This window comes from Elgaria multicarinata, chromosome 2 (assembly GCF_023053635.1).
Source record: "Elgaria multicarinata webbii isolate HBS135686 ecotype San Diego chromosome 2, rElgMul1.1.pri, whole genome shotgun sequence".
Lineage (NCBI taxonomy): Eukaryota > Metazoa > Chordata > Lepidosauria > Squamata > Anguidae > Elgaria > Elgaria multicarinata.
Window position 1 is genome coordinate 47,950,540 of NC_086172.1, and position 26,054 is coordinate 47,976,593.

Here is a 26,054-nt window from a genome sequence, read left to right on the forward strand (position 1 = left end):
GAAGGTGGGAGAGATATTTCACCATCCTCCCTGACAAGCTTTTCAGGTATTTCCAAAATTACACGCAAAAAGAGTATAGCAACTACAGTTTATCTCCACCCACCTTTCTCTGTGCTGTCGCTCCTTTTTAAAAAGGGAAAGACAAATAATAGGGTGATCATATGAAAAGGAGGACAGGGCTCCTGTATCTTTAACAGTTGTATTGAAAAAGAAATTTCAGCAGGTGTCATTTGTATATATGCAGAACCTGGTGAAATTTTCTCTTCATAAAGCTGCAGGTGCCCTGCCCTCTTTTAAATCTGGTCACTCTAGTATAGCTCCTGCAGCTTTAACTGTTGTGATGAAGAGGGAATTTCACCAGGTTCTCTATATATACAAATGACACCTGCTGAAATTCCTTTTTCTATGCAACTGTTAAAGATACAGGAGCCCTGTCCTCCTTTCCATATGGTCACCCTACAAATAACAATATGTATAAAGTAACAATATTGGAAGATAATAAACATTTCATACATTATCTGTAGTAACACTGAAATGGTCCTGACCTGCAAATAATACTGATTTTTCACTGAACACCTTTCTATCTAATCTATCTAAAATTATTTCTAGGCTGTCGTTAAAGATGGAACACTTCTCACAGCATCAACCCATATTTTTTGTTGCTTCTTTTCTATAGGAACACATACAAATATTTTGTTCAGCATTCTTTTCCCTGTGTTCTTGCACAATTTCACTATATACCATGTGTGCCTTCTTTATTTTGCAAAATCACTGTTGTTTTCGGTCATACTATTACAAGAAACTTCACTCTTCATGTTCATCAATCATGCTTCAAAGAAAGATAGGCTCTCGTAATGTCACAACACAACCACCCCAGCAACTGCATTTTGGGGAATGTGGCCAAATTGGAACTCTCTACTGTGTTTGAGAGATTAACAAGAACTGCAACTCACCCCTAAGTTTATTATAATTGCTTTCTGGAGAGAATTGAACAATATTTGTTTTTAAGAAATCCAAATTAACTTTCTTTGAATTTATGCATACCTCTGCAATGTCAAATGAAGCTCTAATACTCAAGCAAGACAATTGAAAATTGGCTGGTTAAATAGATAAAGCTGAAAATTAAGAAATCTAATGAGTGGCTCACAGAGACCAGGTTCATATGATTGCCACAGCCGGCAACTGCTGGCCATTGTGCATATCCAAGAAATGGCAGGAAGTTACAATGGCTTATTGTGTTGTGCAAACCCAGTGAGGGTGGTTTATGAGAGAATCATAAAACCCTAAAACAGCCCAGGTTATGCAAAGGTTGTTTAACCTTTGCATAAGCCACCCTCCCTCGGTTGGCAGGACACAGTAAGCAATGGTGACCAATGGCTGTGGTTTAAATAAGCCATGGTGGGCTGCAGCAGTTGTGTGAACTGATGCAGTATCATTAAAGTTTAGGGAGACAAACCCCACAAACTTATGAAGCCTCTTGAAGAATTGTATGAAAAGCCTCCTTGCCAAAAGGGGGATACAGAAAAGTGTGTGTGAGAGAGAGAGATTGCTTGTTTTGCTCAGTATGGTGGTGAAGGAAAGGCGGCCTTCCTCCATTTTAAGACCTTGGGAGCAGACACTCGATAAAATTGTTCCTCAGCTGGGAGAGGTAAGAAAAATAGACCTGTAGATAGACTTCTACTTACGTGTGAGCAGGAACTCAGTTTGGAAGAGATTTTGATGAATCTAGGTCCTAGCTATTTCAAATATTCACAGGCCCCATTCAGAAGACACCTTAAACCACAGCTTTAAACATGGTGAATAAGGCTTTTTCCTTATTCACTGTGGGTAGAAACCATGGTTTAAGGTGTCTTCTGAACAGGGCCAAAGACTACTATTAAATGCTTACAGTGAATAGATCAATCCTAGTTCTCATTGCTATTGAATTCTCACTTGTAATCACTCTGGTAGAATATCTGTTTTATGTTAAAGTGGCCCCTGGTTAAAATCCGATCTTAGCTACGAATGGTTTTTTTATGAGCTAGCAACTGACATGACCTTAGAACCAGCCATCATTTTCTTTTGCAATATGGGGACAAAAATATTGACCTAATGTCCTGTATTCAAGCACACTGAATTCAGTGTTCTCTGGCCAGCCTGTAGATTTCCACCTCCCTCCCTTTCCTGGGAAACTCCCCCCCCCCCCCCATTGCTGGCCTGTGTTTAGAAGTCTGCCAACATGCATAACCCTGTTTAAAAGCCTCTGACATTACCAATAGCTGTGTGGAAGACGAAATGCAATAATTAAGGTTCAGTGGATAACACACCTAAGCACTTTTGAACATTTAGGATGTGCTAAATAAATAGAAATGCTAAGTATACCGTTCTAAGTTGCTTGCTTCCTTCAAATGCATTTCTCTCTATATAATTTGTTAACATTTTGCTAAAGCATTCAATGAGTGGAGATGAAATTCAGAAATATTTTAAATAAAATAAAGCTTAGTATTGTTATTTCTACCAGAAAGACCTCCCCCAACAAATCTTGTCCATTGCTCTTTTGCATATTATTATTTACTTTATTTATTTATTTAGAATATTTATATACCGCTCCCCATTGAAAAATTTCGGAGCAGTGTACAAGATAAAATGAAAATAAAAACAGAATAAAACAGTTAAAACATCATTTAAAAAGAAGCAAAAAACAGAAATCCAAGGCTGCATGTTAAAGAAAGGCTTCTTGGAATAAAGATGTTTTCAGGAGGCGCCGAAAGGAGTACAAGGTTGGAGCCTGCCTGACCTCCAGAGGCAGGGGATTCCACAGGAGGGGAGCCACCACGCTGAAGGCTCTTCCCCTGGTGGATTCCAGTCGGAGGATGGATCTAGGTGGAACCACCAGGAGCAGGCCCTCGGATGACCTCAGTGACCAGGCAGGTTGGTAAAGGAGAAGGTGCTCTCTCAGGTATCCTGGGTGACCATATGAAAAGGAGGACAGGGCTCCTGTATCTTTAACAGTTGCATAGAAAAGGGAATTTCAGCAGGTATCATTTGTATATATAGAGAACCTGGGGAAATTCCCACTTCATCACAGAAGTTAAAGCTGCAGGAGCTATACTAGAGTGACCAGATTTAAAAGAGGGCAGGGCACCTGCACCTTTAACTGTTGAGATGAAGAGGAAATTTCACCAGGTTCTCCATATATACAAATGACACCTGTTGAAATTTCCTTTTCAATACAACTGTTAAAGATACAGGAGCCCTGTCCTCTAATTTAAGGGACTAGCTATCAAGTAACTAAAGTTCCTTTAGAGGATAGTCCTAATGTTTTAATTATTCAATTAATTATTCAATTAAATCAATATATACTTACCTTTCTAAAGTGGGGAAGCACTTAAATTTATATTTAGGTTATGAACATACATGTCACACTAGGCCACCATCTTAGGTGTTCTCTCCTGTATAATTTTAAAATTAACACTTAAAAAAAAACCCTGCTGCTTCATTGATTTGTAATTGATTTAAAAAGTCAGTTTCCTAACTGATCAAATAAACACCCTGAGCCTCTAGGTAGGAAAGTGTCATCATTACACACCACATACATTTCAATTCCTCCTCCCATTTTATGCCCTAAAATGAAGGGCACAATTACAGAGCAGTTGTGCAGGCCTGTGTCTACACATCTGTTGTTGAATTCGTCGTGTTCCTTTATTTTTCTTGCAGCATTCCTCATTTGGAAGATGTCTGCAGATGTGTCGAGTGACCACTAGAGTCCACTGTAGCACTTGCCAAATGCAGTGCAGAAATTATCTTTGTGCCATCAGCTATGCCCAACCCAAATCAGCAAGGGGATTCACAGAGAGAAACTGCACATGAGAACAGCAGAGGAAACAGTGGGGTGTATCTCTCTGCTTGGATAACATCTTTCACTAAGTTCACATAGTTTCATCCCATCCCCAGGGGCCCTGTTCCCCCACTCCTCCTTCCCCAGTCTCTCTCCTTTGAGAGTGGCTAAATTGGGGGTCTAGGGGTGGATCTACACAGCATACTGAAGATGCTTGCATGCGCCTGCAGTGCGCCCCGAAAGTGATTGTGTAGATCCTGCCCTGGAAAAGGCGGAGGAGAAGGCGGCTGGGGAATCCAGCCACGTCCTTGTCGCTGCCCACCTCCCCGCCGGCGTCCTGCTGCCGGCAAAAGAGCCACCCGGGTCGGAGAGCTCGGCAGAAGAAGGCAGGGCGGAGAGCGGAAAAAGGTCTCCGACCCGGGTGGCTCTTTCGCCAGCAGCAGGAGGCCGGTGGGGAGGTGGACGGCGGCGGCGGCCAGGGCACGGCCGGATTCCCCAGCCTCCTCCTCCTCCGCCTCTTCCTCTTCCTCTTCCAGGGCAGGATCTACACAATCGCTTTCGGGGCGCACTGCAGGCGCACGCAAGCGCCTTCAGTACGCTGTTGTAGATCCCCCCTAGATTTCCTTTAATTTTAAAAAAAATCCTGGCTCGGTAATAGAAACATCAAAGCCATAAGATGACCACAACATCCAAACTCTTAGAGTGCATCCCACCTCAAGAAAACAGGTGTCATGGTGGCTTTTTCCAAAGAACTCCTGCTTTTTGTATTAAAACCACATAAAACATACTAGTACTGATTATTTGTCATCTAGCTCAGTATTTCTTACACTGGCTGGCAGTGGCCCTCACAGATCTCAAGACAAAGGACCTTCCACTCTTGCTGTTTAAGATGTCACGAATTGAACTTGGACCCTTATATGTGAGCTATGGCACTTCAGTTCTCCCCAGAATTTGTAAATAATTCATTGTACATTTATCACCCATTAAAGTCATCATAGTTGACTTTATGGGTGGGAAACATGAGGCCCTCCAGATGTTGTTGGAAGGCACCTCCTATCAGCCCTAGCCAGCATAGGCAATGATGAGTGTTGCAGTCCAACATCTTCAGGCTCACACGTTCTCCATCCCAGCTGCCCTATATTAGTACAATCTCATTCAGGTCTATTCAGAAATAAGTCTCACTGAGTTCATTGGGACTGGATCCAAGTAAGGGCGTTCAGAATTGCAGCCTTAAAACATTTTTACCCAGCTCCTCAGCGAAAAGGGCTCTTGCAGCAGCTTAAACACAATCAATAAAAGCAAGAAATCCCTGCTTAGACTCTGAAAAGACACAACACAAAAGGAAAAAGGGATGTGGAGGGAAGAGTAAAAACAAGTGTTTTCCCCCCAGTAGGGCTGCTGGAATGGCCATGCTTTCCATCTCATCTCCCTCTGATGCCGCCTGCTAGAAGGGGAGCTGATGGTAACAGTTAAGGAAGGGTAACCATATGGAAAGGAGGACAGGGCTCATGCATCTTTTAACTGTTGTATAGAAAAGTGAATTTCAGCAGGTGTCATTTGTATGCATGCAGCACCTGGTAAAATTCCCCTTTCATCACAACAGTTAAAGCTGCAGGTGCCTTCTATAGCCCTATGAAGGCAGGACTTCAACAAATGAAACCTCCTTAATCACATTATCGCTGTGCTGGGGTAAGCTGCACCTGGTGGCATTCAGCCATTCTGCTCTTAAAGATACATTAGCACACACACACACAAGATGATGATCCAAGACTCAGGCCTTAGCTAGACCTAAGGTTTATCCAGGGATCGTCCCAGGGCCCCCTGTGTGTCATTTAGATGTACAGGGATTAACCTGGGATGATCCTGGGATAAACCTTAAATCTAGCTAAGGCCTCAGTCACACCCTTTACCTTACCTAGGCCTCCCCAACCACAGTGTCTGCTTTGGAAGAAAATTGCCTGAGTCATTGTTCAAAAGTAAAGAACATGCTTTGTATTGTAGAAGAGACCAGATTCAACCTAGCCAGTGCTGGCAGTAGTGGGCTTGGTGGCCTGATTCACTATAAGGCAGCTCCTAACTGCTACCCTGCTGATACCTTTTATGAAAATTGCAGGAAGAAAAACAGTTCCTGCAAAGAGCAGGTGCTTCAGACTCAATCCAATAAGGCACTCCCAGTTTCTTTGCTCTTGGAAGACTTTTTGCAAAAGCTGCAAACTGGGTGTGACAATCTTACTGACATCTGAATGCTCTGATCCAGGTCCAGTCTGAGGCAATCAGCTGAGAATGTCTTTTGGCATCCATAACCCCAAAAGTTAAGGTTTTAAGTTTCTCTGTTCATTATTTCAATGCATTGAAGGGAATGTTGAGCTGCTTCTGGGAATGCAAGGCACGGTGAGGACCAGTTCTGATAAGCAAACCAGATAATACTATTAATTAAGGGATTAATTCATACCCAGCATGTTTACTCAGAAATAAATCCCAGTGAGTTCAATGGCACTTACTCCTACATTCATTTTCTGCTGGAGATTGTGCTTACTGCCTTCCACCTTCTGGCCCAAATAATCTTACCTGCAATTATCATTATTGTAACCAAGGACTTTAAATTACCAGGAATTTCATCAGGAATAATCTGAAAAATTATCAACATCAAGGTTGGTCTTAATGGGTGGCCAATTATATCTGCAATGGTTCTAGTTATGTGAGACCAATATATTGAGGCAATAACCCAGCGGTGTAATTTTACGTCAAAGATTTAGTGTGCAATCCTATGGTCCCTGGCATGGCCGATCTGCATATTTTCCAGATGCCTGGTAATGTGCGCTCTGCTCCCCCTGCCACGTGACTTTCCCAGACATTTCAAGAAATAGTGAAATCTCCTCCCCCACCCCAGATCCCAGTTGGGGGCATGGATTTCTGGACCTGTCTGGGCAAAACCGGACAGTTGGCCACCCTACTAGCACTGTGGTTTAAGGTATCTTCTGAACAGAGCCACTGTGTTCAATGAGACTTATTCCCAAGCAAGATAGCTAAAAATCAATAATTAAACCAATAAATTCTAAAAACAGATTTTTTTTTTAATTCCTTGGGCTACAGCTGGAAGCTAAGTTGGAAACCAAGAGCCTTTCTACACGAGGCAGTTATTGCATCAAGAACATAAAAAGACCCATGCTAGATTAGACCAAGGGAAAGGAAGTGCTCTTTGTGTAGTGCTGGGATCTGAATTCTATGATGAAACCGAACAAAGATAACGTGGATTAATAGCCTCATGTAGAAAAACTCTGTCTCTAAAAACTTCAGCTCTATGCTAAGATAACTGCTTCTAGTTGTCTCTCTAATGGGTGTGAGAGGCTGGAGAGAAATTTAAAATCCGTCTCCTTTTGTTAGCCACTTAACAAAGTTTTAAAAAACATTGTGAAGACTAAATTTCTCTTAAATAATAACTAGGTTAGTATTTAATAATCTGGATATATACATGTTAGCCCTATACTTAATCACTAAACTGGATCAGTGCCTCTACCCAGTGGTGTAATTTTACATCATAGATTTAGAGTGCAATCCTATGGTCCCTGAGCAAGGATCAAAACATACATAGGATTATGCCTTAAAAAGAATGCCAAACCCATAACAATGAAAATGGTGAAGGTGAAACATTTTTTAAAAAATCATCTTAGGACAAATGTTGTAGGTGTTTATCTGGAGCATGAAGTTATTTGTCATGTGCATTGCTGTTGTGTTAAAACAGGACTGAGATAGCAAGCAAATGGGACGCTGATAATATTTTGCTAGATGGCTGTCTTTGGAAAATATGGATTTATACTTGAGCAAAGAAGTTGCCCACTTAGTTTGATTAGAGAGCAAAGACAAGAAATACTTTCCAAGAAAAGTAGGATTTATTTTTGAATTATTGAACTATAAGAATTGAGTGAGGTATAACCTCAGATATTTTGTTGTTCTGAACCAGTTGTCACCAGGATACTTTGAGCATATGCAGTAAGTTATTTATTAAATAACTTAATAAACAATTAGCTAAATCTATAAAGCATGTCTGTATGCTGCAGTCAACATGTTTTGGTGTTTTAGATGGCTATGCCATTCTTTTAAAGGGGTCTTTGTATCGTTCTGTAATTTGAATATTTTAATTTTGAGCCAAGTTGAAAGCCTCTGCTTAGCCAAACATATAACTATATATAACTATAATATAGAAATAATAAAATTAAGTCTGCCATCCAATAAAATAAATCTCAGGGTGCAATCCAATATGATCTGCCCTGGGTACTCATAAGCCTCTGAGCTTGGAGGCTTATGTGTATCCTATGAAGAACAGCAGGCACATCATGGGGAGGGAAGGAGGCCGGGGTGGCCATAGGATTCCTTGTCTGGCCAATACCCGAGTCTCCTCCCTTCCCTGTCCCTGGGATCACCCCCTTTTCCTGTCTCCACGCTCCGTTTCCGAGCATGGAGACATAGTTGGGGTGGAATGAACCGTGCCGGCTATGAGAGGGAGGGGCCAGGGAGCACGCTTTCTGGGCTTTGAGGTCAGAGCCCTGATTCGGACCTCAGAGACCATAAACCAAACAATATTATGTCCACCCCCACCCCAGGCGCTATCTGGGGGCTGTGTAGGCTTTCTCCCATGGTCAGTTAACCAAAATTAGTTTTTACTAATCAATTAATTCAATCTGCATAAATTTGCACCTGTCTTAAGCATACTTCCTTTATTTTTCAATAACGCATGACTTCCTCCTGTGAGACTGAAACAGGAATGTCTCTTCCAAGATGGTGACTGCGACTTGCTGTTTTTATAAGTACCTGCATGAATAGTACTAAACATTGTTTTAAAGTGTTGTCCACTTTCTATTTGATGAAAAAGTTTTTAATTTATTAATGTCAAGCAGAATTATTGTTTGTTCTGATAAATTGACATCCTAGGCATGTCTACTCAAAAGTCAGTTCCACTGAATTCAATGGGACTTACTCACTGGTAAGTGTGTATAGGATTGAAGCCTAAATGTTGCAGCTGTATAAATAAAAACAACCATCCAAGAGTACAAACTGGAACTGAGATGTTTTAGAAACACAACTGTAAAACTGTCGTTTGTTATATAGTTTCACTTTCTTTTGAAAATACACAATGCTAAGCAAACAACAACAAATACCTCTTGTTAGTATCTCTCATGGGAACATCAGAAACTGCCTTTTGAGTCAGATTATATATCCATCCAGTCAAGTGTTGTATACTTTGACTGGCAGCACCACCTTTCCAGGGTCTCAAGCAGACAGTCTTTCCCATCACATCCAACCTGATTGTTCTAACTGGAGATACTAAGGACTGAAAGTGGGGCCTTCTGTATGCAGCAATTGTTAATTAGAACTTTCTGGATACAAACATGTATCCTATCACTGAGCAACAGTCCCAGATTTCTATATCTACACACAGAATACATGCAGACGCACACTCTATTTCTCTATGTAAATCAACCGATTATCTGATTTTTCCTTAATTGTCACTCTATTATGAATACATCACCTTAATTTTAAACACATCTTCCCATTTCATGTATTGTCAAAACACATTGTAAAGACATTCCAGAGTGAAACTGCACATGTCCAATTTTGCTGTTGAGTCATAAAACCCACAAACTTAATGTAAGCAGATTTGGGTTGTGATTTACATGGATGGGGATGATACAGCAAAAGCTCCTTTGTAACTACCCATAGTTCATTCCAGGGCTGAGAACGCCCTCAAAAATCTGTTTCCAATTGTACAAGGAGAAGAAAAAAAAAAAAACCTTTGAAATTTGGCATGGTTTATAAACGTACATAAAAAAAAAATCCGTCTGAGATTTGGCCTCCATCTGAGAAAGCTGACACTGCTTTCGCAAGCTGCTTTTGGAGATCTAATGACCAACATTCAGAAGAGCGAAGGGGAACTAAAAATCTTTTAGAAAACAACTGGAAAAATGAAGGTTTGTAAAAATTCATACATCTGAATTTTGGCTTTTAAAACTGTGGAATCTGTTATGTGAAAATATGTGACACATAAGCATTCTCTTAGCAGGAAAAAGGAACAAAAAACGGTTGTAAGCACACGTCAAGGAAACGTCTGTTTCTGTTGGCATACTGAGCTTAGATTGCTACTGAAATACTATTATTTTGCCTTGGGAGGAGGGAAATAGACTATAACAAAAGACGTAAGTTGTTGTGCTGTAGGGAAGACTTGAATTGTAACTGGTTTCTATCCTGCAGATCCAGATGAAAGTCCTAGCTGGAGTGATCTCCTGCCTTTTCCTGTCTTTGTTAGTTATGTGCATTGTATTAATTCCTTCAAAAGGTAAGATAACGTACTAGAAAAAACAAAACAAAAAACACCTAATCTTGCCTCAGGTGAAGTTTATGCAAATTGCACTCTGTTCAATGGGACTTAACAAGCAGGTAACTCGCATCCAGCTATTTTTTTTAAAAGCTACCACTGTTTAAGAATTTAATTTTTATTGTTAAAGTTTGTTTGCTGTCTCATCAGCTTTACTGTGGGTTTGATGAAGTATATTGGGCTGACATAACCCATATCCTGGAAAAATAAAGATGCTTGCACATGTCGATGCAGGGTCTCTTTTCAAGTGAAAAGTGTACCTGCGCTAACTTTGGTCCGCATGACAGGTAATGTACTTTGACAAGGCTACAGACAATCTTTCCAACAACCATCTACCTGTTCACATGAGCTTCTGAATTGATGACCTTTATTGAATTCCCCACCCCCGCTGCTATCAGTTGCTTTAGGTACAGTAGGTTTGTTAGAATTGTTAATAATCCTGACAGATACAATATGCAAGAGCTTGCATCTGATATTATTATTATTATTATTATTATTATTATTATTATTATTATACCATCAGTGTACATGGTGCTGTACAGAGTAAAACAATAAAATAGCAAAACCCTGCCGCATAGGCTTACATTCTAATAAAATAATAATAAAACAATAAGAAGGGGAAGAGAATGCACCAAACAGGCACAGGGTGAGTAAAACTAACAGTATAAAAGTCAGATCAAAATCAAGTTTTAAAAGCTTTAGAAAAAAGAAAAGTTTTTAGCTGAGCTTTAAAAGCTGCGATTGAACTTGTAGTTCGCAAATGTTCTGGAAGAGCGTTCCAGGCGTAAGGGGCAGCGGAAGAAAATGGACTAGTTAGAATAGTTTCCTTCTGTTATCTGACACCTTCCTGTATATACACATGAAGTTGCCTTCTTCACAACTGAGGCAGACCATCTAACAATCTCTGAAAACAAAGGTTTGTGAAAAAAGCTAATTTCCCTTGTCAAGATCATGACAGTTTCTAACTGAGAGCCTCAAAACCTGAAACTAAAAACCTTCCACTTCATTAAAAAAACAAGTCTGTTTTTTGTTTGTCAGCATAAATGGGATTATTATCAGTTCTTTACTTGCTGTACATATTTGTGGCAGGCGGGGTGGGTGGGGGACATCCTCTGTTACATCTATGTTTGTATAAAACCTAAACCTAAAACATCCTCTGTCAATTCCATGCTTGGTATAAAAGTAAATTATTCAACAATGCTGTGTGTGGGGAAAAAGCCTTAAATGCTTCCTTGAATGGCTCTACAAGAATGCCTGTTAAACTACTCTTGCTGACAGCAGGCTTGCTAACCAAGAGGCTTTAACTGGTATACTGGGCATTGAAGATGGAACCTTTGGCATACAGAGCAAATGCTCTACCACACTTCTGTTGCTTCTTGCATTTAGCACAGAACCTCACTGATAATTCAAAACAGATTTAGTGATAATATAATTGGATTGTGTTGTTGAGCTAGGAATCATGAGATTTGTTACATCTTTCTACTAGTAGTAGAGAGTTTTCAAGATTTAATATTTTGGCCCCATCATTAGCTGGGTCTTTACTTGACTGGCCCTCGCCCGTGCTTAGCCCCAGAACACTTTTTCAGTGCTGTGGCTCAGCCTTGAAACATATACATGAAAAAGGTGCAAGTTTGCATTTGAGCATATACAAAGTGCCATTCCCTTTACGATTGAGAAACAACCATCCTCCAGATACCACGAAGAGAATGTAGAACAGATGACCTGGACAAGAGGTTCTAACTCAAGTGTACGACAGCTTTGAGAAAGTTTTTCTCAGCCTAGATGACCCTTTGCTTCAATCCAAAAGATGGAATATTATGATCATTCCAGTGCCAACCACTTCCCTCGGTAGGCAGAATTTTCATTAACATTCCATGATACAATATTAAGTGTGCCTACATGTTTAGGGTGGATTCCTGCATTGAGCAGGGGGTTGGACTCGATGGCCTTGTAGGCCCCTTCCAACTCTGCTATTCTATGATTCTGTGTACTAGAGCTTGCACTACAACTACCACCACTACAACCATATCCTTTGAATCACAATACAGATTGTATTGCAAATATGCTGTTTGTATTGAAGAAAAATGTGTGAAATATGACAGGTTTAAGAAATAGAAAAATAGCAAATGTATGGTGTGGTCCTTGCAATTACTGATGATGTGTAAACGATAATAATGTGAAATAATGTAACTTAATGAATGACACTTTTAGTTTAATAATAGGCATTTTGGTAGAACTCCTGAAGATAGCACTTAAGGTTATTTTTCCCACACAGCATTGTTGAATAATTTTGTTTTATACCAAACATGCAATTAACAGAGTGTTGATAATCCCATCAGCCTTGTTTTCTAATGAATTTGCAGCATAAGCTTTTTAATCTTGATTTGTGAGGCTCTCAATTAGACACTGTCATGCTCTTCCCAGGGGAAATGAGCTTTTTCATATACCTTTATTTTCAAAGATTATTGCCAACTCAGTATTTGCTTTGATAGCAATAGTGTGTATAGATTGCCCTTCGGTTTTATTTATCTTGACAGCTTTCTTCTGCATTAGCACTAGCGAGGAGCAGTGTCAACAGCAGAAGTGACATGTTTGTTCTACAGTAACTAATAGTTACTTAGCCTCCCCCCCAAAAAAATCCCACAAGCTTTATTATTTAAAAGCAAACCAATCATGTGGACTTAAAGTAAACATCGTGAAACATTTCATATATGGCCTTGAGAGAGAGAGAGAAGCCCCTAAATTGGGAAGTCATGGAGGAACAAGTACTGTAACCATCAAAGGTAATTATCAAAAGAGAGGGATGAGTGGTGGTTCAGGATTACCACTCACAGGTGTCTGACAAGGGAAATCCTATATGTCATGCTTCTCAAAATTGATTGGTAGTGGATAGGCTAGCCTTCCCCAACCTGGTGCTCGTCCAGATGTTTTAGACAGCAACACTCATCACCCCCACCCATTGGCCAGGCTGTCTGTGGCTGAGCAAAACATCTGGAGGATGCACAAGGCATAATGAATATATGGACTTAGTTTTTACAAGATACTGTGATGGCCCATCGCCTTAGAGCAGGTGTGTTGAGGGCCAAGTTCAATTTCAGAGAAGTGCTCATAGGCCACATTCTGGTGGGGCCAAAAGCGGCCAGGGCCAAAATACGAACGGTACTGTCATATTTTAGCTTAAAGCTTTTACTGTCAACAACTAAGCTTTAGGAGAGTCATTTCAGGCTTTCAGAATGGGAAAAAAACAGAAAAGCCAGGAAACCACCAAGTGGTCAAGGGAAGTGGTGCATGGGACAATCTGGGATAATCCTGGAGGGCCAGATTTGGCCCACAGGCCTTAGCTTCGACACCCCTGCCTTAGATAGATTTAGAGGGAGGATTAGTCAAATTCATGGAGGAAAAGAAGGATAGGTCAAATGCTGCTATGTGTAATAGAAAAATAGATCTTCCAGGTTTAGAGGCAATGCACTTCCAGATATAATTGCCATAGGGTAAGCAGCGAGGAATGGTTGTTGCCTACATGCCCTGCTTGATGGCTTTCTGGAAACAGCTGGCTGACCACTGTTGGAAACAGGCTGCCGGACTAGATGGACCTTTGGTCAGATTCAATAGAGTATGTTCTTAAGATCTGGAAATTTAGCTTTAAAAGCTCAGTAGCCCCAATCACATGTGAAGACAGGCTTTGGCACCTGCAGATCCCTTTTCGAATGAGATACTATGTGTGCTGTGCAGATGGTACCCAGGCTGGGTCCTCAGACTCAGCTGGTGGGCATATGGTTCTCCTGGCTAACTGATGACAAGACACCTTGCCAACACATTTTCTCTGACCCAGATCTGTCTAGCTGGGACTCATGGAGAGGATGGATGAGGTTTTTGGGTAATGAGCTGGAAGTAGTCAGAAGCAAATGGATCATGGACAGGTCTGCAGGATCTAGAAAACTTGCAAGGAGACATTGCTCCAACAAGAGCAAGAGTCTAAGTTAACTGTCCCTACCCTTGAATACCCAAGACATTGACAGTGAGCCTGTGGTGCAGGTACATGCCGCAGAAACCTGGTAGTTCTTAAACCTACCCAAGACACAATCCAAGAGATTATGCAAGTTCTGATGTCTGATTCTGCCTCCAAGTTCAACAACTAAGATCTCTCAAACACAGAGCTCTTCTGCACGAACACCTGGTCACACAAAGCCCCATGATCTAATGCATAAACCTTCCTGAGATAGCACACAGCATTGCTGAAAGCGGTCAGAGGCATTTGAATGTGAGGTTCCAAGCCAGAACTGTTCCCCTTTAAGATCCTTCCTTTTGACAAGGGAGAGGCATCCCTGTGGAACTTCATACAATAAATAACACAAGGGGCAAAAAGCAGAGATTCCCATAACTTGTTATGAATCCGTCATTCAGTTCAGAATGTGGTAAAGCGTGAGTTGTTGACCCTGTGACGATGAAGGCAGGGCTGATTCATACAGCCATTTTAAGCACTATGATGTGGAGTCAATGAGTGCAGTCTGTGCATGAGTGTGTGTATCCTGACTCTGTGACTATGAAGTGTGGGCTTATAAGGACATTTTAAGCAGTAAGATGTGGAGTCAATGAGTTTAATTTGTTTGTTTCTCCTCTGAACACCACTTCCCAAAATTTTTAAAAAGCTCACTTCCTGACCTATTTAAAAAAAAACACAAGACATGGCAATCTGCTTTTTAGAATCTGATTTCTCAGAACAGTCTTATAGTGCAATCCTATGCATGTCTTCTCAGAAATAAGTCCCTTTGCATTCAGTGGTGCTTACTCCAAGGTAAGCTTGTGTAGGATTGCAGCCTTAATGTTCTTGGTTGATAACTGCTTTGTATTATTAGTCTGGCATATTAAAACACACACATTTCTTGTAGCTATGTTAGATTCTTGCTTAGCTGACTTTGATATTAGAGGGATTACTCCCTGATGAATCAGCTAAAAAAAAACCCACAAGTTTCGGAAGAAAATGTTCTAGTCTTTGCATAATCTGAAAATGGCAAAACCAAAAGTCTGGCTATATGTCTGTATTATTTTAATACATAAATATAAAATCATTAGCGGGTAGATCGAGGAAGAAATACAGCAGAGCAACTATGGCAAAATTAGCAGTTACAGCAAATATTAATATGATGCCTGTACATTTTTTGCGAACCACCCACAGAGCTTTGGCTATTGGGAGGTATAAAATGTAATAAATAAATAGTATTTTTCAATTTTTCTTATATGTATGTTACAGTAAACGTACTCTTCAAAGGAAAACAAAGATGGAGTGACATATTGGCTTTCCGATCTAAGCCAATAGAGCTTAATGATGTCATACATTATAGTGAATGTCTGAAATCTGGTGAATGTGAATGTTGTCCTTAACAGAATGTCCTTAACATACATACACAGAGCACACGCACACGCACACACACACGCACACACACACTGCATCAGTAAATGCCAGCACTTTCATTTTGATGACTGTCAGCCATTAACAGATATATGTAACATTTTGGATATTCACAAAATTAGGCTTGAATTGTTAATATTCACATGTGAGCACTGGCATTCACTATATTGTGGACACTCACATATACATATTCTAAAAATAAATACAGTTTGAGAGAAACACTGAAAACTATGGAGAAAAGAAAATTGGGTCCAAAACGTAGGATATGGTGATTTAGATCTCAAGATTCTCTATTGGGCACATCTTACCTGTGTTTAGTATGAATGGAAGATGCTACCCTATTGCTAGTTTAATTAACTATATTGCTAGAGCATTAAATGACATTATACAGGAGTTCCAACCCATGTATCGAAATGGAAGCTGACATTCTTAAGATGGTCAGAAAAATCATATACCTATTGGATTGAGTGGGATGCTTCTTGCTCAAAATGAGACATTACACCACATCCCTCAGCTTGGAGCTCCAACACATCTACTTTTTTTATCCAGCTTTCATCCGCTGTTTTTCCCTCCATTTCCTTAGCAAGTCAAGCGCTGGGCACTTTTACGTCTGTGCATTGTTGCACTCTTTCAGCTCATGTATCTTTTCACCTGCAGCGCTACTATGCCGGCAAAATCTCCCACTACGCCCCCTACGTTCTTTCCCCTGCAGTTAATTTTTTATTTTTAAAAGACATTTCTTTATTTCTGCGCAAATACAACAGCACAGCAGCCTGAAACTGCGCAATTACGGTAAAACAACACACTACACTTTCCCCTAAGTTCATATTAAACAAACTCCAAGGAAGGGAGGCCGTTTTTAGGAAACAGGATGGAGCGCATGGGCCGAGACTGTTGCTGCCCCATGGCTTGGGAAAGGATTACAGGGGGGAAGAGCGAATGTTTGTTTTGCGCCTTTCAAAGGGTGGGCGGATGAACAATCATTTTAACTCATTTCTTTTGTAAAGGTGGTCAGGTGCCCTCCTTTGCTCCAAGGTAACCAAAATGCTTACATCTGCGTAATTTTTAAGGATAAAGAGATCAAACTTGGCATGGTAATACTATAGCTCTTAAGGAAAGCTTTAGCCACCCCAAGTTTGGGCGAAGAACCACCCTCCTCTTTTATTAGCGAGACTGCCCTTAGACACCCGCCCTAAACAAAGAACCAGATGGTCGGATAGAACGCAATGACAGCAATACATGGAAGGGAAGAACACATTTATTTCGCATGGAGGGGAAAAAACCCATACTTTCTCCACTCCAAAAAGAAATGAAACATGGAGGGAAAGAGGCGAAATGAGTGCAGGACATGGATGATGTCATGTGAGTACCGGGCTGCAAAACTGCATACCAGGCATGGCGAGTGTGCGATAAATCGCTGGTGTGATGGAGCTCTTGATGTCTTTTGATACAGTTTTTCTAGACAAGTGGGGAGGATGCCCTCTACCTACTGTGATCTTTGTAGGGCTGAACCTTCAAATTATTGGCCAATTCAAAGAAATAGTAATGTTTGGGGGTTTGTTCTGTGCATTGTTATTAATGTCCCTCATCTTTGTCCTATTTCTAAAGATCAACACAAAGGAAATAATTCTAGGCCTTTAACATTAGAAGAATATCTGGATGGAGATTTTAATTACAAAACATTTTCTCCTTACTGGATTTCAGGTAAGTGAATACGTTATTTGTAAATCCATAATAAAAATAGTGGTGGATCTTCATTTTAGAATTCTTTTGTCTGCCAAGCCTGTTTCCAATTTTGTGTTGTTGTTTTATTTCTTTTATCAGATTGTTTTATTTTTAATTGCTGTAAACTTCCCAGGACAGTGCAAGTTCATTGGAAGGACAGAGCAAACATTTACTAAAATAAATAAATATGTGTATCTAAAATGTGCAAGGAATGGGAAGGGATGAGATGATTGGCAAGTCATTATGCCATATCATTAAAAACACATTATTATTATTATTATTATTATTATTATTATTATTATTATTATTTATTACATTTATATACCACCCCATAGCTGAAGCTCTCTGGGCGGTTTACAGAAGTTAAATTAAAAAAAATAAAACCATAAAAACCACAAGATACTAACAAAAACAGACAATATCCATTTAAAACAACTATTCTGGGGTCAGTTAAAAAACTTAGCATATGCTGTTAAATACCTGGGAGAAGAGAAAAGTCTTGACCAGGCGCTGAAAGGATAACAATGCCTAAGGCCTGTGGGCCAACATTAACCATAAATTGAATTGTGGCACCTTAAGGATTAGCATATTTAAATGGGACTTGCTTCCCATTTAAGCATTCTTATAGAACTGTTACAGCTCCCATATATAAACCCAGAGGTTGCTCTTGAAGAATAATTCATATGTGGTGAGAAACACATGGTGACGATGCTCCCTAAATGCCCCACCCACCCTTGTAGAAGAAGCCCATTGGGCATGAGCTGAAGCTCTGTTGCCACTGCCCAAAATAATGACTCTAGTCTGCTGCTAATTCCTGTAATCCATGTGGCAGCCTCTTTTGAAACACATTTTTGGGCAGATGCTAATTGGTGTCCTTAAACTTTGGTGGTCTACATCATCACCGAAGTTTGTAAAAGGAGAAGATAGGGAAGTATCTGAGGCAGGCCTGATATTTCTGGTTTCCTGGTGCAGGCCAGTGGGTTGGCATCTTTCTGTGCCTCTTTCTGTAAAACAGTCACATAGCGTCATCACACAAGGAATCACATTTCCTTACCCTCGCTTCCCTGCACTTCTTCATTCTTCCCGTAGAGGAAAGAGGAAGTAAATAAAGACCATGTGGTCCATTCAGGGGCTGTTTTTATCACACCGTTTTTTCCTGCACACAGCAGGAGATCACGACACATTCTGTTGTGTTGTTGTTGTTTTTAAAAAAGCTGGATTAAAAGGTGTCTATTTTGCTATGGAAAAACAAGCGGAAGGAGCTGGAGGTGTGCGGGAGGTGTACGTTACCTAGAGGACACTTGCACATCTGTAAGTGGGCAGTAATGTGAGTGCGATAAAACGCTCATCTGATGAACCTCCCAACATGGAAGTCAGCAGTATCATTTGTGCATTGTCTACTCTCTGCCCATAACTGATTTTCCTGAGCTTGTCCCATTGTATCGTCTTTTTTTTTCAGAATTCCAGCATCAAAGTCCCATTATTTTATCTCCATTTCCACACCCATTTGCTTAGCATTAAAAATCACCCCCCCCTAAAAGCTACTAACCTGCAATTTTGTTTTTTTACTAGGCTGCAAAGAGGCTAGTATCCTGTGTCTCCATGCCATCTGTGGAGGAGGGGGATCCTCCTACTCCAAGGCCAGCATGGAAACACAGGGATACTAGCCTCATAGGAGGCTAATACAATTAAAAACAACAACAACATTCTGCCAAGTAGGCTGGAGGGATGGAGTTATGGCTTCCCTTTCTCTGCTGCCAGCCTGGAAACCAAGCACACTCCCCACGCCCTCACCATCCCTCTTACTAGCCAGCATGGAATTTCTCGTTGCCTATCGCTGGTTACCAGACGAGCTGTTATATACATGGCTTCTATCTTAGATGCTTGCAGTGAGATTGAGATTGCATTTGCAATTAAGTTTATTGTATAATTAAAGCTATGTTTTCCCACCTCCCTAAGGAAATGAATATCTTCATCAGTCCGCAGAAGATGATGTAATTCTTCACAATGTTGAATCTGGGCAATCAGACATTCTCTTGACGAACAGCACACTTGTATGTTTTATTGCCATTTTAAAATAACAAATGAATTAATCGAAGAAGTTACAATTGTGCTGTAGATTCTAACTGATACCTTAACATTTCAGAAAAAAGTGAACGCCACAAACTATATACTATCAGCTGACCGTGAATTTATACTGTTGGAAAGCAATTATTCTAAGGTAAAATGTTTGCGATTTTAGCTGAGTTTCGTGTGTTTTACACACATGAGTGCAGGAAAGACCTTCAAAGGAATTTCTGGGGAAAGGAATTTCTCTTGCCAAACTTCCACCCCAACCCCACCAATGAATCCATCATTGTGAGAAGAGGAATTCCCCACATGATGCTTTTGTGCCCACCCTGCTTCACTGCCAAAAGTCTATACTCTCCTTTGCTGTTGGGGAAATTTCCTAGTGGCTTGAGGGACACATGGCTAGGCAAACTTCTCTAAGGCCTGTTTAGAGCAGGAGCTGGAAGGGAAGCATTCTACCCTCTCCTCATGAACATTATCATTCTGCGAGAAGGGTGGAAGTAATGTCAGTAAAGATCCTATTCTACCCCCTCCAGTTAGGTACAGTGGGCGATGTGGGTGACCCAGTGTTATCATTGTTGTTGATGTTGTAAGATGATGATGATGCTTGGTATGGAGAATGTGGATAGGGAGACATTTTTCTCCGTCTCTCAAAATACTAGAACCAGGGGACATCCCATGAAGCTGATTGGTGGGAGATCCAGGACAAATAAAAGGAAGTACTTCTTCACACAGCGCATGGTTAAATTATGGAACTCACTACCACAGGATGTAGTGATGGCCACCAATTTGGATGGCTTTAAAAGAGTATTGGATAAATTCCTGGAGGCGAAGGCTATCAATGGCTACTAGCCCTGATGGTTGTGTGCTATCTCCAGTATTCGAGGCAGTAAGCCTGTGTGCACCAGTTGCTGGAACATGGGTGGGAGGGTGCTGTTGCACCAGGTCCTGCCTTGTTGGTCACTGGCCAATGGCTGGTTGGCCACTGTGTGAACAGAGTGCTGGACTAGATGGACCCTTGGTCTGATCCAGCATGGCACTTCTTATGTTCTGATGATGATGATGATGATGATGATGATGATGATGATGATGATGATATTAGCTCTATGTAGGCATTCAGTCTGCTCAAGTGAGAGTGAAAAGGGGAGAGGGCAAGGGCACATATCCTGGTCCCCACTCGTTCAGTCTCCAACTTTCCTGTGTTTATTCACTTGATTTTCAGATCTCCTGGCTCAGTACAGGAAGGAAAGGGACTGAGTGGGTGGGGATAGGGTCATTGTGGAGGGCAGGATTCATATGTGCACTCCCCCCTTACACACACACACACACACACACACACACACACACACACACACACTTACTTTAGCCACAACATGATTCTTGTATTACATTCCATGACTGGAAATGCTTCCAAATGGTGGCAGCTCCTCATAGTGGCTGCATGATATGATGTGAGAGAGGCTTGCCCTGAGGATTACCCCAGTCTCATGGTGGTTTAATTCTCAATTATAGAGATGTATGTTGCTGATGTGGACATTCTGCTTGATTGAGCAATTCTCATGATGTTCAGCTCTTACACCTTCTGGAGCCACTGCTAACATCATCAGGAATTTTTTTTTCTGAAGCCTTTACAAGGTGGGTGGGCGTATTGTGATAATTGGCCCTAAGTTATGAACCAATATGGGCATTCACAGAGTTCTCATAAAGATTTGAGTCCTGTACGCTGACTTTTCTGAATGTGTTGGGATGTTGAGAGAAATGAAGGCCCTCATAAAGAGCACTAATTACTTTATCTCCTTAATGTAACTTTTTCAGCTTTGGCGTCACTCTTATACAGCATCCTATCACATTTATGATCTTATAAATGGGTAAGATTGAAACGTTCTTCTCTTGCATATTGAAACATGAGTAATTTTGTTTAGCATTTGTGCTCATTCTTCTTTTTGAGCTCCTTTGAAGCATCACATGTTCCACTTAGGAAAGGAGGCAGGTTATCAATGATGGTATTATCTCCAATGATATTACCCAATCATTTCTGATTAAATGCTTAATCAACTTGTGGGGCTTTTCTACATAATGCATTTATTGTGCGTTCATCATTCCCTAATCATGGTTATTTATGGGTTTAGATAACAGTGTGACCCTCCAATTTTGCCTCTGTGTTTAAACTAGTTTTTTCAGAGCAGAGAAAATGTGGCATTTAATTGTGAACACCAAAGAAAGTATGATTTCTTCTTGTGCAATTGAAGTATTCTGCTATACTGCAGTGCCACCAGAGATTATTTATCAAAAAAAGCAGGAAAGAAAATATTCTTCTGATAGTGCTCAGATCTCAGTTTTGCTACGAAACCAAAAGTAAATACAGTGGATTAACAGCCTCATGTAGTATTTAGTTTTCCTTCAGAATCATTTGGATACGATGAAAATATCATAGTGGCCAATGAGGAAATTTCACGTAGAACAAGGAAAGGCTTGGTAATAAAACTGGGGTTAAATATAGACAGATGTGATATGAGCCACAGGTGTTTTCCAGCAGTGGAAGGAGGTGTGGTAAGCCCAGCTTATACTTCCCAGTGCACATATATAACGTGGCTTTCGTTGTAGTCCTAAGCACATTTAGCATAGCATAAGCCCCACTGAAATCAGTGGAACTTACTTCCAGGTAAACATGTATAAGAGCGAGCTGTTAGTTCTTCCTTCTCAATGCCTCGAACATTAGGGTGACCACATGAAAATGAGGACAGGGCTCCTGTATCTTTAACAGTTGCATAGAAAAGGGAATTTCAGCAGGTGTCATTTGTATATATGGAGAACATGGTGAAATTCCCTCTTCATCACAACAGTTAAAGCTACAGGAGCTATACTAGAGTGACCAGATTTAAAAGAGGGCAGGGCTCCTGCAGCTTTAACTGTTGTGATGAAGAGGAAATTTCACCAGGTTCCCCACATATACAAATGACACCTGCTGAAATTTCCTTTTCAATACAACTGTTAAAGATACAGGAGCCCTGTCCTCCTTTTCATATGGTCACCCTACTTGAACATACACATTGGGGGGAAAGGGCCTAGAGGCATTTAAGAGCAGAAAGTTGGTTTCTGTGACAATGTTATTCTACAGTTCAGGGTGATTATTATTATTACTTTAAAGAGACCAGTGTCAGTCCCAGTGTGACTCCTGGTATTTGCCCAACTATGCCAGGTGCTGATGCTGGATCTGCGTGTGTGGATGCGCATCAGCGTGAATTTGTGAAATCGGATGCATCTAGGAATGCACAGGTAAATGCTGGTAATCCCAGAAAAAAATTCTGAATGTCTGAAAACTCAAGAGACTCATTAGTGACTGTTAACAGTCACCTAATATGGTTGTCAGCATTTATTGGGTTATGTCCAAAAAGTAGAAAAATATTTTGGAGGCATTCATAAAATTCACTCGGGGTTGTCTGCTTAGCACATGTGAATTTTGACATTCACTAAAAGTTCAGGTATTCATTAAAGTCATTAGGAAATGCTGACTTAGAAAGTACTGTGTCATTCCATCTTTTTGATTTCCTTTGTAGAGTTTTTGCCACAGAATATGAACTTCCACATAACATTCAATATGTATCCTGGTCACCCGTTGGACGCAAATTGGTCAGTAAGCTAATGAAGTGTGAGAATAAAGTGACTTTTGGATGAGCTCTATTTGCCTTTGGTGTTTGCGCAGGCATTATTTTCACAGGGCTTTTATCTTTGTTTATCAATTGTGCTTAAGGATATTGAATGTTCAAGATAACACTTCACTGGTGCATAGAGCTGCATGCCATATTAGAAAGGAGCTCTAAGATAAAGTGTGTGCTTTAGCAGAGTCCTCCTGATTTTGTTTGATCCCGGGTGAAGCACTTTTGCTTGACCAAAACTAGATAAACCAAGGTACAGGAACCAAAAGGTTACGGCCCTTTGGTACTTTCCTGAAGATTGTGGATTCCAGCCATCTTCTATCTACCCAGATGTAAAGACAAATCTTATGCTAGGGGTGCACACGTAGCTCTCGGTTGTGTGTTGTGTGGCTCTCACTCACTTTTCTCCTTGGTCCATCTGATCAGCTGGGCTCCAGGAAAATACTGCAGAAAAGAGGGCCCCTGAAAGATCAAACAAAGAAAAGAGACTTTTTTTTCAACAGTAAGCAGGGAAGCTTGTCAGTAAGCTTGTCAGAGATAGGAGCAATTGTATGTAAAGTTTAAATGCCTTTAAATTTTAGAATTGAGCTGTGCTTTAATGCATAAAAGCTGTTGTGCTGGGATTTACTTTTGCCTACTTCTGAAAAGAAATGCATGAAGTTGAGGTAAGTGCTGTATCCTTGGCAAGAAAATGTCCAAGTTGGTAGGAATTAAATTTTGTGTACATGTGTGCCTCCTGTTTTCCCAGCATAGTCCAGATAAGGCCCTCAGTGCCAAAAAGCTTGTGCACTCCTGCCTTAAACTTCTGGGTTGGAGAAGTAAAAACTGGCCAACAACAGGCCTTACAAACAATTAAGTTATATAAGCAGCATGCTTTGCCTAGGCTGGGGTAGGGTGCACAGTGAATTTTGGTAGCCCTCACCCCCCCCCCCCCCTTATAAGAGAAGACTGCTCATAGTCTGCTTTGGCATGCATGATCCCTAACCAGGGCTGGCCCAAGATATTTTGCTGCCTGAAGCAAAGAACAAGATGGTGCCCCTTCCCATTCCATGTACAAAACCCAACTGAACGGGCAGATGAATATGTCTTCATTCAACAGCATCCTCCACTGTACTCAGAGAACAGGCCTCATGTCACACAGGTCTCTCTTATAACATACCTTGCTGCAGCCTCTCAGCATCTGCCCACTGAGGCAATTGCTTCACTCTGCCTAATGGTAGGGCTGGCTCTGGCCCTAATTCACTCTCCCCACTACTTCCCTCGTGCTGAGAAAAACAGCAGAAAGGGTGGATGAAGGACTGAGAATAAGCAGCCTGCTTTCTCTGCCAGGAGGAGCAGGCAGCTTGTATCAGTTGGTCCGTATCTGTATCCTATTCTTTCTCCAGGGAGCTCAGGCTGTATATCAATGCAATAAATGATAAATATGTGCTCATCACATTTTATTCGTACAACCAATCCATGAGATAAGGTAAGCCTGGAAATTGTGATGTGCCATAGCCACCAGGTGAGTAGGGACTTAAGCCCAGATATTTCTGGTCCAACGGCAACATCCTGAATGTTAATAAACATTACTCCTTTGGTATACAACAGGGATAGGCAATCTAGTGCTCTCCACATGTTTTGGACTACAACTCTCATAAACCTCAGATCACATGGCCAATGGTCCCAGATTATGGGAGTTGCCATTCAAAACATCTGGAGGGCACCAGGTTGCCTTCTCCTCGTATATAGTATGGGTTGAATCTAAAAATCTTTGCTTGGGAGCCCTCTTCAGTGCCTGCAGAGAAAGCAGGCTGCTTATTCTCAGTCCTTCATCCTCCATCCATGCTAGTTTTCTTAGCACCAGGGAAGCAGTGGGGAAAGTGGGTTAGGACCAGGGCCAGCCCTACCATTAGGCAGAATGACGCAATCGCCTCAGGCAGCAGATGCTGGAGGGTAACAGCAAGGTGTGTTATAAGACAGACCTGTGTGACATGTGGCCATTTACACAGAGTTTGTTGATTTTTCTCCACAACCCGTAGCCCCCCTTGCATTTCGTTACACACTGCTCTATGGAGTAAAAACATGGCACACCTTCCTTGTGTACAAAGAGATCTGCATCTTGTTTGTGTGGAGTTATCATGGAATACAACCCCATATTTAGAAGTGCTCTACTCTCTGCAATAGCTTTTATTCTATAAAATGAATTATACCTTAAGCATACACTTAAAAGAAGTTGTATTTCCTCCCACCCTTAGGCTTACGTGTACCGGAATAATATCTATTTGAAACAAGATCCCAGAGAACCTGCTATTCAAATAACCACCGATGGTTATTGGAATGAAATATTTAATGGAATTCCTGACTGGGTTTATGAAGGTAAACTGCATTTTAAAAGCAATATTATGGCTATGATAAGCAAGAAATGAACAACAAAAAAAGATGTGATGTCACCAATCAATGGCCAAAAATCGCTTTGTGACTTAGCATTGTATTTATAAGGTTTACATTTTTCCTAAGAAATGTAGTTTAACATCCTGTATCTGGATTTTTTTTTAATGTCCTGTTACGTCTTTCCTCAAATAAATATTTGGAGTAAAAGGAGAATATGTTCTACTCAGTTTCTGCCTGATTTCAGACCTACCTCCTCAGATGTCTCTGTCATAAAGTTATTTGTCCCACTTATAATCTGATATTTTGCTTATCTGAAATACTAGGACATCATTTATTCTAATTTTCTTCTAAAAGACTTCCACTGATAGAGGAGAATATAGCAGAAAATATAGTTTTAAAAAACTAAATCTGGTCTGAGGAATGGAGAGCAAGTTACATACTGAAGATATTAATGGGTTAGATCCAGATTTGCAGGGAACAAAACTCTGACCATTGGACGCTTTTGTACTTGGAAGGGAAAGCAGATTATTTTTGCTGATTCCTCCTTTCCCCTATAGTCACCTGTACCTCCCAAGACTCTGCTCTGGGTTGAAGGCTCCTCCAGAACAGCGTGAGAGGTGGTGGTGGGGTGGC

The 26,054-nt window shown here is 40.8% G+C and overlaps 2 protein-coding genes across 2 annotated transcripts in view; one reads left to right on the forward strand and one right to left on the reverse strand.

The window, feature by feature from the left end:
• The window catches only part of GCA (grancalcin), a 216,414-nt gene that overhangs the window by 69,305 nt on the left and 121,055 nt on the right, over window positions 1-26,054 (reverse strand). The gene's annotated exons all lie outside the window — the stretch shown is intronic.
• Window positions 10,058-26,054, forward strand: part of FAP (fibroblast activation protein alpha) — a gene marked incomplete at its 5' end in the record, with an annotated part of 63,244 nt that continues 47,247 nt past the window's right edge. The window contains 7 exons of the mRNA XM_063118314.1: window positions 10,058-10,148; window positions 17,206-17,301; window positions 19,282-19,376; window positions 19,469-19,543; window positions 21,208-21,260; window positions 22,950-23,022; window positions 25,286-25,406. Of these exons, the coding sequence (XP_062974384.1) occupies window positions 10,058-10,148; window positions 17,206-17,301; window positions 19,282-19,376; window positions 19,469-19,543; window positions 21,208-21,260; window positions 22,950-23,022; window positions 25,286-25,406 (604 nt within the window). The remainder of the gene's footprint in view (window positions 10,149-17,205; window positions 17,302-19,281; window positions 19,377-19,468; window positions 19,544-21,207; window positions 21,261-22,949; window positions 23,023-25,285; window positions 25,407-26,054) is intronic.